The 11,497-nt window shown below is 59.7% G+C and overlaps 1 protein-coding gene across 1 annotated transcript in view; it reads left to right on the top strand.

Annotated features, from left to right (window-relative positions):
- LOC118554338 (obscurin-like) overlaps nucleotides 1–11,497 on the top strand; it is a 130,689-nt gene that overhangs the window by 102,538 nt on the left and 16,654 nt on the right. The window contains exons 59-69 of the mRNA XM_078067712.1: nucleotides 466–744; nucleotides 6,412–6,490; nucleotides 7,551–7,675; nucleotides 7,773–7,970; nucleotides 8,438–8,470; nucleotides 8,702–8,800; nucleotides 9,569–9,787; nucleotides 10,064–10,136; nucleotides 10,232–10,299; nucleotides 10,938–11,054; nucleotides 11,176–11,315. Of these exons, the coding sequence (XP_077923838.1) occupies nucleotides 466–744; nucleotides 6,412–6,490; nucleotides 7,551–7,675; nucleotides 7,773–7,970; nucleotides 8,438–8,470; nucleotides 8,702–8,800; nucleotides 9,569–9,787; nucleotides 10,064–10,136; nucleotides 10,232–10,299; nucleotides 10,938–11,054; nucleotides 11,176–11,315 (1,430 nt within the window). The remainder of the gene's footprint in view (nucleotides 1–465; nucleotides 745–6,411; nucleotides 6,491–7,550; nucleotides 7,676–7,772; nucleotides 7,971–8,437; nucleotides 8,471–8,701; nucleotides 8,801–9,568; nucleotides 9,788–10,063; nucleotides 10,137–10,231; nucleotides 10,300–10,937; nucleotides 11,055–11,175; nucleotides 11,316–11,497) is intronic.

Raw genomic sequence — 11,497 nt, 5'->3', positions numbered from 1 at the left:
TTGTGTGTTTTGCTCCATGAGGGTTTGGGATACTACCCCTATGAAAGGTGGGGTTCCACAGCCCCCATCACCTGCTCCAGCAACTAATATTAATTTTAGAGCCATTCCACTGTTGGCTTGCATCTCCCTAGGGACAACGAGGGGTCTAACGAATAACCCATGGCATCACGTCTGGGAACCTCCCTGTGCAATGTTGGGCCATTCTCATGCTTGCAACCCTTGGACCCTCAGCCCACACAGCATTTGTCTCCCCTTACCTCCCCCTCCTCCCTGTTTCCTGTCCATGATCCCTCTGGCCTCTCGGTGGCTTGGACCTAGGCAGGCAGAGACAGAACTGTGTTTGGCCCAGGCGCCTGCGAGCGCCCCCCCACCTCAGTGGGAGCAGATGATGCACACTGAGCTGCTGGGGTGGCTGGGGGAGAGGCCTGGGGCCCACTCACTGCACACCCCGCCTGTCCCTCCCAGCCCCAGTGTTCCTGACTGGGCTGCAGGATCAGGAGGTGCAGGACGGCTACCCCGTGAGCTTCGACTGCGTGGTGACAGGCCAGCCCGTGCCCACCGTGTGCTGGTTCAAGGATGGAAGGATGCTGGAGGAGGATGACCACTACATGATCAGTGAGGACCAGCAGGGCGGCCACCAGCTCATCATCACAGCCGTGGTGCCGGCAGACATGGGCGTCTACCGCTGCATGGCTGAGAACAGCGTAGGCGTGTCCTCCACGAAGGCGGAGCTCCGCGTGGACCGTGAGTGTGGCGGTCGGGTTTGATGGCCCCAGGGCCGGAGCTGGGCGGGGGCGGTGCTGGGTTGCAGGAGGACCCAGACAACACTGGAGGGTTGGGGCCAGGTTGGGGGTGGGGGTCTCATCTCCTTGGGTGGTGTCTAGGTGGGGAGGGGCCTGGGAAAGGTCACAGGTGCTCCAGGCATGCGTGGAGGTTAGCTGTGTGCAATAAGAAACATGGATTTGGTCGTCCTTCGTTCCCAGCACACAGTTCCCGAGTCGCCGGAAGTTTCCCCGAGTGATAAGGGGACAGGAGGTGTGTTTTATTCTAATGCAGTGACTCCTGGTGGGCCTCAGGATGAGTAGGTCCATCTGATCTTTGAGAAAAGTGTGAGAGCGTTTAAGTGGAGGAAGGGTAGAATTTCAGATTCAAGGATAGAATCTCAAGTCGTGCTGGAGTAATTGGGATATTTACAGGCAAATAATGAGACCTTGACCTCATACAAAAATGAGCTCAAAATGCATTACATACGTAAACAGAAAATACAAAACTGTAAGAAACTTTCAGAAAAAAAGATAGAAGGAAATTTTTAGGAGCTATGGCCAGGAAAAGACTTCTTAGATTTGACAACTAAAGCAACACCCATAAAAGGGAAAATTGGTAAAAGTTAGGAACTTCTGCTCTGAGAAAGACCCCATGTGCAGAGACGACATGGCAGGAGAAGGTATCTGCCAACCAGGTATCTAAGTAAAGAACTTTGTCTTAAAACAACATAGAGAATGCTCAACAGTAAACAGATTAAAAAAAAATCAAAACTCCACTTGGAACCGGAGCAATAGACGTGTCCAGATGCTTCACGGGGGGAGGACTCGCCGAAGGCTGAGAGGCACCTGGAGGATGTTAGCCATGGGGGCAACGCTAACGGAGCCCCAGCGAGATGTCGCATGCACTCAGTAGGATGGTAACTTCATCACTAGGGATCACACGCCGTGCTGGCGAGGATCAGAGACACGGGAACGCAACGTGGGACACCGTCTCTGGAAAAGCGGGTGTCAGAGCTGAGACCGAAGCATGGGTGGGGTCTGGGAAGGACTGTTCTCCCGAACGGATTCGTGGGCAGCCAGCCCCACGAGAGGTCGTTGAGTGGACATGAGCAAGATGCAGGGCCACGGCCACAGCCGTGTCCACAGCACAGCTGTACACAAGTCAGTTAGCGTGACCGAGGCAGAATTGTGTACATTCACCAAAGCAGGAGCTAGTCCACCCTGCCACGGAGATCTAGATTTCTGGCATCGCTGTCCTTCTGCCTGAGGGACATCTTTCCACATTTTCCCTATCATCTGGGAATGCTAGAATTCTCTTAGCTTTTGCACGTCTGAGAAAAAGTCTGTATTTCTCCCGTGGCTCTGAAAGATATTTTTACTAGGACGATTCCTTTTTCTTCTCATACCTTGAAGGTGCTGCTCCCCTATTTACTAGCTTGGATGGTTTCCACTGAGAAATAGGGTGCCATTCTTATCTTTGTTTCTCTGTGCAAAACTAGCCCTTTCCCCTGGGATTTAAAATTGGGACTGCTGAGCTGTGTTCCGTCCCCACCCCGCCTCCCCCAGCCCCTGGACACCGCTGAGCTACTCTCCGTCTCTGTGGCTTTGCCTTTTCTGGACATTTCACATGAATGGAATCCTATGATATGTGGTCTCTCGTGTCCGGTTTCTGCGGCCTGGCGTGTTCTGGAGGTCCATCCACGTTGTGAACTTCATCAGTTTCTCAGGTTGAAAATCACTCCGTGTATGCGGACTGTTTAGCCACTCATCGGCTGGTGTTTCCGGTGAAAACGGTGGTGGTTTTGGGTTCTATCAGTAATGCTGCTGTGCCCATCTGTGTACAAGTTTTAGTGTTTGGGGACCTGTGTGTTCAGCTCTCCGGCACATAGGTAGGAGCGGAATTGCTTGGTCATATGGTAATTCTGTGGCTTCCTTGTGCAGGAACTGGCAAGCTCCATTGTACATGCCGCCCACTATGGGGTTCCCGTCCCCCCCTCCACCCCCAGCCCCTGCCATTGTTCCTCTGTTCAGCCGTACTGCCCTGAGCACTGTGGTTTCGACCTGCATTTCCCAGCTTGCTGACGATGCTGTCTTTTCATGTGCTTATTGGATATCTGTGTATGTTCTTTGGAAAAATGTCTACTCAGATCTCGTGCCCATTTTCAAGTTAGGTTTTTGAGTTGTCAGAGTTCTTTATATGTTCTGGGTACTATGCCCTTGTCAGATATATGATTTTCGAGTATTTTTTCCCATTCTTACGATTTTCCTTCCACTTTCTTGATGGTGTTCTTGGATGCACAAGAACTTTTAATTGTGATGAAATCCAGTACTTCTCCTTTGGTTGCTTGTCTACAAGACCATCACCTAATCTGACGTTATAAAGATGTACAACCCTGTTTTCTTCTAAGAGTTTTATAGTTCAGCTCTTACGTGTAGGTTTAGTTTTGGTATATGGTGTGAGGTAAGGACCCAAATTCATTCTTGTGTCGTGGAAGTGTAGTTATTCCAGCACCATTCACAGAAAAGACTATCTTCCTCTGTAAAATTGCTGTGGAACTCTTGTCAAAAACTGACTTCTATGACATGTATGGGTTCATTTCTGGGCTTCTAACTGTCCCGTTGATCCATACATCTGTCATCCGGGCAACACCACACTGTCTTGATTACTGTAGCTTCGTAGTCAGTTTTGAAATCTGGACATGTTAGTCCTGCAGCTTCACTCTCGTTCAGAGCATCTGCGTCCCTTGTGTTTTATGACTTTGAGGATCAGTTTGTCATTTTCCTCAAAAATGGTCTCTGGGTATTTTTTAGGATTTCCTTCTTTTCGCTGGTTTCGAGGCATCTGACTATGCTGTTCTTGGGGGCACTTTTCTTTATGTTCCCGCGTGCTTGCTGTTCACGGAGCTTCTCGGGATTCGGGGTTTCTAGTTTTAATGAAGTTTGGAAGTGTTTTTGGCTGTGATTTCCTCAAGTGTCTTTCCTTCCCTACTCGTCTGGGGACTGCAGTCACAGGCACAAGAAGCTGCGTGCAGTGGCGCGACCACATGCTGACTCTTCATGTGCAGCTCTTGGGTCTGCATTCCATTTCACATTGTTCGTCCCACTATCTCTAACCTTCGCTGTCCCTCTGAAGTCGCTGCCCTGCCGTCAGGCTGTCAGTGTGCCGTCTGTATCTACAGTGCTACTGGAGTCTCTTTTCACGTGTGCTGGGTCTTGGTCATATAGTTCTAATACCTGCTTTGATGACCTCGTCTGCCAGTTCCACGTGCATCCATCCTGACTTGGTTTTGACCCACTGGGGGGTGTTTTCCTGCCTCCGTGTGAGTCTGGAGGTCCTTGATGGGATGCCTGCCCACGTGGCAGCTGGAGACTTTGTATTTCTGCAGATCTTCTTGAGGTCTTCCTCTGAGGTGGGGGGCCCGCAGAGCTCCATCCAGGGCTGATCCCCCTTCCTGAGGACCAGATGCCACAGATTGGGGAAGTTCCCAGTCTGACTGGAAACACAGCATCCTCCCCACTGTTTCGATGGCCCCCTCAGATGGCTCATCCCCACCCTGTGCACATGCTAGTCAGTGCTCTGCCCTCTCTCTTCTCTGGCTTCCGTCCTGTGGACACCAGCAGTCTTCATCTCCCAGGATGCCAGCTCCTCCACTCAGGGTCTACCTGGCTCGGCCTCAGTTTCCCCTCCTGGAGCTGGAAACTCAAGGCAGGAAGTTGGGGCAATCACAGGGCTTATCATCATTTCCAATCTGTAAGCATTCAACAAGAAATTCTCTGATGCCAGCCGGGGTTTCTACAATGAACTCAGCTCTGAACCTGTCCACATGGAGTCAGCATCAGACCCACATGGACTCAGCATCAGACCCACATGGACTCAGCATCAGGCCCACATGGACTCAGCATCAGTCAGCATCAGACCCACATGGAGTCAGCATCAGACCCACGTGGACTCAGCATCAGACCCACGTGGACTCAGCATCAGACCCACGTGGACTCAGCATCAGACCCACGTGGACTCAGCATCAGATCCACGTGGAGTCAGCATCAGACCCACGTGGAGTCAGCATCAGACCCACGTGGACTCAGCATCAGACCCACATGGAGTCAGCATCAGACCCACGTGGAGTCAGCATCAGATCCACGTGGACTCAGCATCAGACCCATGTGGACTCAGCATCAGACCCACGTGGAGTCAGCATCAGACCCACGTGGACTCAGCATCAGTCAGCATCAGACCCACGTGGAGTCAGCATCAGGTTCAGGGTTCAGGCCCACAGACCACCTCACTGCAGATGCCAGTCACAAGTCCAGGGGTCCTCTGTGCTCTGACCCGCTGGCTACAGATCCGAGGTTCCCACGGCCCCCTCCTCGGGTTCCATTAACTTGGTGGAGCGGCTCACAGAGCTCAGAGAAACATTCTCTTTCCTACATTACCAGTTTATTATAAAAAGATATAACTCAGAAGTAGCCAGATGGAAGAGACACACGGGGCAAGGCACTGGGGGAGGGGCTCGGAGCTTCTCCCCACATGTCTGCGTGGTCACCAGCCCAGAAGCTCTCCAAGCCTGACCTTGTGGGTTTTTATGGGGGCTTCAATATGTGGGCATGATTGATGGAGTCATCAGCAATTGGTGATTGGTGATTGATTCCTTCTCCCCTCCCCGAGGTCAGGGGCTGGGACTGAAACTTCCAACTCTCTGGTCCCAGGGTTGGGTCCCCTGGTCACCAGCCCCTACCCTGAGGGGCTTTCCAGAGTCACATAACAAAAGACACCATCGTTACATAACAAAAGACACCATCATTGCCGTCCTCACGTGGGAAACTCCAAGGGCTTTGGAGCTCAGTGCTAGTAGCAGTGACAAAGACCAAGAACATGCTTCTTACAGAAATCACACTCTCACAACTGTTGTATTTTGTTTGGGGCGCTGTGAGGGTGGGGGAGGGTGTCTGGGTCCAGGCTGCACTAACAGGTGCCACGGAGCAGGTGGCCGAAACAACAGAAGGTTACTGCTCGGGGTTCTGGAGGCTTCACTGGAGGCTTGCATCTGAGCTCAGGGCACCCCGGCTTGGGTTCCAGCAAGGCCCTCTTCTGAGCTGCAGACATGGTATTCTCATGGTGTCCTTGCGGGGCGTCGCTCCTTGTCAGGGCACTCCTCTAACCCTGATTACCTCCCAAAGGCCCCACTCCTGACGGTCACACATTGGGGTTGGGATTTCCACATATGAATTTGGGGGGAGGACAGGAACATCCCCCCCCTGGCAGAGAGTAGATCCAGTCCCTGTTCCTCTTTCATGGCTGGATGTGGAAGCCCCCAGCTGCTGGTTTTGAAGCCTGCATGCGTCACCCCCTTATCCCCTAGTGGGTAAAACTGGATGACGCAGCCCTGTCATGAGGCCCAGAATCACCAGAGTTGACCAGCGGTTGAGGTTGCAGTTACTTCCAAGCCTGAAAGCATGGACTGGTGGGTGACAGCCTGGGGTGTGGAGGGCCAGTGGACAGCCAGGTCCCCCGAGGCTTCTGGCCCAGGAGTGTGCATGGCTCCCAGGGATGGTCTTGCAGTGAGAGCCAGGTGGCTGGCCCCTGGTGTGGGGCCGTGCTCGGGCAGGTGGGGCACAAGCCTCATGGCGGCCACTCTTCCTTTCCCAGTGACCAGCACAGACTATGAAACTGCAGCTGATGCCACGGAGACCTCCTCCTACTTCAGCGCCCAAGGCTACCTGTCCAGGTAGAGGGCCATGCACAGGCAGGCAGTGCCCAGCGGGCTGGTGGTGCGAGCCCCAGTGGGTGGCAGTGCTGGCTGGGACCAACAGAATCTGAATCCTGGAGCTCTCCACCGGGTCCCACAGTGTCTGTCCAGTTCACGGGGGCCCGCCAAAGCCATCCATGCCTGACCTGGCCCCCCGCCCAGGCACTGGACTCCTCCCCCGTCCACCTCACTGCTCCTGACCCCCCCCAGGCACTGGACCCCTCCCCGGTCCACCTCACTGCTCCTGACCCCCCCAGGCACTGGACCCCTCCCCGGTCCACCTCACTGTCCCTGACCCCCCCAGGCACTGGACCCCTCCGCGGTCCACCTCACTGCTCCTGACCCCCCCAGGCACTGGACCCCTCCCTGGTCCACCTCACTGCCCCTGACACCCCCCAGGTGCTGGACCCCTCCCCGGTCCACCTCACTGCTCCTGACCCCCCCAGGCACTGGACCCCTCCCTGGTCCACCTCACTGCTCCTGACCCCCCCAGGCACTGGACCCCTCCCCCGTCCACCTCATTGCCCCTGACACCCCCCCCCAGGCGCTGGACCCCTCCCTGGTCCACCTCACTGTCCCTGACCCCCCCAGGCGCTGGACCCCTCCCCGGTCCACCTCACTGTCCCTGACCCCCCCAGGCGCTGGACCCCTCCCCGGTCCACCTCACTGCCCCTGACCCCCCCAGGCGCTGGGCCCCTCTCCGGTCCACCTCACTGTCCCTGACCCCCCAGGCGCTGGACCCCTCCCCGGTCCACCTCACTGTCCCTGACCCCCCCCCCCAGGTGCTGGACCCCTCCCCGGTCCACCTCACTGCCCCTGACACCCCCCAGGCACTGGACCCCTCCCTGGTCCACCTCATTGCCCGTGACACCCCCCCTCCCAGGCGCTGGACCCTTCGCTGTTCCACCTCACTGCCCCTGACCCCTTCCAGGCGCTGGACCCCTCCCTGGTCCACCTCACTGCCCCTGACAACCCCCCTCCCAGGCGCCGGACCCCTCCCCAGTCCACCTCACTGCCCCTTCTCTGTTCTCCCCGCCAGCCGGGAGCAAGAGGGCACGGAATCTACCTCAGAGGAGGGTCAGCTGCCCCAGGTGGTGGAGGAACTGAAGGACCTCCAGGTGGCCCCCGGCACACGCCTAGCCAAGTTCCAGCTCAAGGTGAAAGGTGAGGAAGAGAGACAGCCAGCCAGGTGGAGGTTGGGCCGTCCCTGGTGCCCCCACGGGATGGAGGCTCGGTGCTGACCACTCCCCTGTGGCCGCAGGCTACCCAGCACCCCGACTGTACTGGTTCAAAGACGGGCAGCCCCTGACGGCTTCTGAGCACATCCGCATGGCTGACAGGAAGACGCTTCACACCCTGGAGGTCCTGTCGGTCACCAGTGAGGACGCCGGCCAGTACTCAGCCTACATCAGCAACGCCGTGGGCGCCGCCTACTCGTCCGCCCGGCTGCTGGTCCGGGGTGGGTGCTGGGGACGGAGCGTCTACACCTGGGCCGCTGTCTGCCACACCCCGCACCTCCGTACACGTGCCCCGGGATGGGTGGGGGCACGGGTTAGTCAGTGGACTGTGCAGAGGAAGTCAGTGGTTACTGTGGGAGGAGAGGTCTGCACGCACTTGTTCTCCAAAGTTCTGAGCACCACCACCTGAGCCGGCGGTGGCTGGGGGACCCAGCGCTCCCCAGGCTTCCCTCTGACCTTCAGTGCGACCTTGCCTCGGCTCCAGAGCGACCCCCACACTCCTGGGGTGGGGGGGTGGGGGGGGCATCACACTGGGACCGAGCAGCCTCAGTGTGAGCTCTGTGCATGGCCTGAGTCTCAGGGAAGGTGTGGATAGGAGTAGGTACCCCGACCCTCGGCAGGTGCACGGGCTCTGGGGAGACAGGCCCCTCGGTGCTGCAGGCCTGATTTCCACTTCTTGCTCTTTCAGGCCCCAAAGATCCTGAAGAGAAGCCAGCCTCAGGTGAGCCAACTCAGATGGGCAGAGGGTGGGTGGGTGGCTCAGCCACAGTGCCCGAGGGACACCACTTTGCAGACCGAGGGTTGGGTGCAGGCTGTAGAGACCCAGCCTCCAGGCGGATGAGGCTGGGACTGGGGGCTGGGGCTGCAGCCGGTGCCCCTGGAGGCCTCGGTGCCCCAACAGGGAGCAGGGGCTTCGACATGCGTTCATCGCCAGTGTCTGCTGCTTGTCCAGATGCACACCAACAGCTGGTGCCGCCCCGATTCCTGGAAAGATTCGCCTCCAAGAAAGTGAAGAAAGGCTCCAGCATCACCTTCTCAGTGAAGGTGGAAGGTAAGTCTCTCCTACCTCCCCGCCCCCCAGCAAGGACCCTCCCCCAGGCGGGCTCAGAGCAGGCCCCTCCCTGCCCCCCAACAAAGACCCTCCCCCAGGGGAGCTCAGAACAGGCCCCTCCCCACCCTGCAGCAAGGACCCCTCCCCCACGGGGGCTCAGAACAGGCCCCTCCCCGCCCCGCAGCAAGGACCCCTCTCCCACGGGGGCTCAGAGCAGGCCCCTCCCCATCCTGCAGCAAGGCCCCTCCCCGCCCCGCAGCAAGGACCCTCCCCCAGGGGGGCTCAGAGCAGGCCCCTCCCCGCCCCCCAGCAAGGACCCTCCCCCAGGGGAGCTCAGAACAGGCCCCTCCCTGACCCCCAGCAAGGACCCCTCCCCCAGGGGGGCTCAGAGCAGGACCCTCCCTGCCCCCCAGCAAGGACCCCTCCCCCAGGGGGGGCTCAGAGCAGGCCCCTCCCCGCCCCGCAGCAAAGACCCCCGCCCCCCAACAAGGACCCTCCCCCAGGAGAGCTCAGAACAGGCCCCTCCCCGCCCCCCAGCAAGGACCCTTCCCCAGGGGGGCTCAGAGCAGGCCCCTCCCCGCCCCGCAGCAAGGACCCCTCCCCCAGGGGGGCTCAGAGCAGGCCCCTCCCCGCCCCCCAGCAAGGACCCTCCCCCAGGGAGGACCAGAGCAGGCCCCTCCCCGTGTCCACTCACAGCCCTGCAGGGGGCTCAGAGGCCACCCCAGTTCCCGGAGCCCCGTAGCCCATGGACCCTCGACTGTCCCGCAGGCTGCCCGGCCCCAGCCGTGCACTGGCTGCGGGAGGAGGCCGAGCGGGGCGTGCTGTGGATCGGCCGCGACGTGCCGGGCTACACCGTGGCCAGCTCTGCCCAGCAACACAGTCTGGTCCTGCTGGACGTGGGCCGGCAGCATCGGGGCACCTACACCTGCATTGCTACCAACGCGGCTGGCCAGGCCCTCTGCTCCGCCAGCCTGCACGTCTCTGGCTGTGAGTCGGAGCCCCGCCAGAGCTGGGGGGACCCCAGCACAGAGCCCCTGCCAGCTGCCATCCCCTGTCCTGCAGGCTGGCTCAGCCAGCTGAGACCCTCCTAGAGGCCCCCTGCCACCCCGAGTGTGTCCTTCCTGGGCCCCGCTCCATCGGGAGGCTCCTGAGGGCCAGGGTCAAGGTCCCTTGGGGGCCGGGACATCCTGGACCAGGTCCCAAGCAGAAGTGGCTCAGGGCTGTGGGCTGTCACCCTGGTGGCTCACCCCGTTCTCCTAACAGTGCCCAAGGAGGCAGGGGCGGCAGACGAGCATGCTGGGGGGAAGGAGGTCCTCATCTCCAGCTTCCTGCAGGGGTGAGTGCGGGGGAGCGGCTCTCCGTGCCTCAGTGTCCCCCCTGTGAAATGAGGGCCCTGCTGAGACACTGTCTCGGGACACCGCTCCCCTTTAGGACCCAAGCTGCGTCGGCGCAGATGTCGGAGCCTGTGGGGTTCGCTGATCTTGCCAGGCCGAGGAAAGGTACGGGCTGGGTGGGAGCACGACCTCGCAGGGAGGGGGCCGACAAGCCCTAGTGCAGGGGTGAGGCGTGGAGGGGGCTGCCCCAGGCCGTGTGGCCCCAGAAAGGCGTGGAGGGGGCTGCCCCAGGCCTGCTTGTCCTCCTCTGGGCCTGGTTCTGAGCCTTGTGGATCTGGGGGCCCCGCCGGCCCTTGGCTCAGAGCTCACGTCCAGCAGGCTGCGGATGCCCGGCCTGGACGCAGGTGGCTGGGTGAGGGCAGTGTGGGGGGGCAGGGGCTGGGCATGCCACCATGGAGACCTCATCCGCCCTGGATTCTCCCCCGTCCCCAGCGGGGTCTGCCACCTACACAGGGCCTCCCCGCACCCCGGGGTATTTGTAACTTCAGAAGGCGAGAAGGGGGGGCCATGTGCTCCGCCTGCTGGTTGCCCACCTTTGGGGTCACTTCTCGGCTGACCCCTGCTCACCAGGCAGCCCTCATGAACCCTTAACCCGACCCTGCAAAGCTTCCCGCAGCGATGGTGTCAAGTCCGTGCCTTCGTCGGCACTGCGGACCCCCGAGCCCGGGACGGGGCCTGGGGGGGGTGCCGGGGCGTGTCTGTGGGGCACGGGACCGGCTGAGCTAGGTTCTGGCCCCCAGCAGAGCCCACGGTGGTGGAGGCCCGTGGCCACCTGTCCCTGGCCGAGGTGGGCACGGAGGAGTTCCTGCAGAAGCTCACGTCCCAGATCACCGAGATCGTGTCGGCCAAGATCACACAGGGTGAGGGCTCTGTGGCCGCGGCGCGAAGGCGGGGCTCTCCTTTGTCCACACCCTGGGCACCCATGGGAAGGGGACAGGGGCGCAGGCCCTTCCTGGGTATCATGTGTATTGTGTCCGCCAGCCAAGCTGCAGGTGCCTGGAGGTGACAGCGATGAGGAATCCAAGACGCCATCCGCATCTCCCTGGCACGGCCGTTCCCGTCCCTCCTCCAGCGTCCAGGAGTCGTCCTCAGAGTCAGAGGATGGGGACTCCCGAGGCGAGGTGCTCTGCCTGGCAGGGGCGGGTAGGGCACTGGTGGGGGGCCACACATCTCGGTGGCCAGACTCACTGCCACCCCCTGGTGGGATTTCCATCAGCAGAGATGGTTGAGCTTGTTCTGGAACTTCATGGAATCTCAGGATGGCTTCTCCCCCCACTTAATGCTAGGCACCCTGTCGCCTCTG

Source organism: Halichoerus grypus, chromosome 2, assembly GCF_964656455.1.
Source record: "Halichoerus grypus chromosome 2, mHalGry1.hap1.1, whole genome shotgun sequence".
Classification (NCBI taxonomy): domain Eukaryota; kingdom Metazoa; phylum Chordata; class Mammalia; order Carnivora; family Phocidae; genus Halichoerus; species Halichoerus grypus.
The sequence above is the reverse complement of the archived record's forward strand: the minus strand, read 5'-3'. Positions and strand labels throughout refer to the sequence as shown.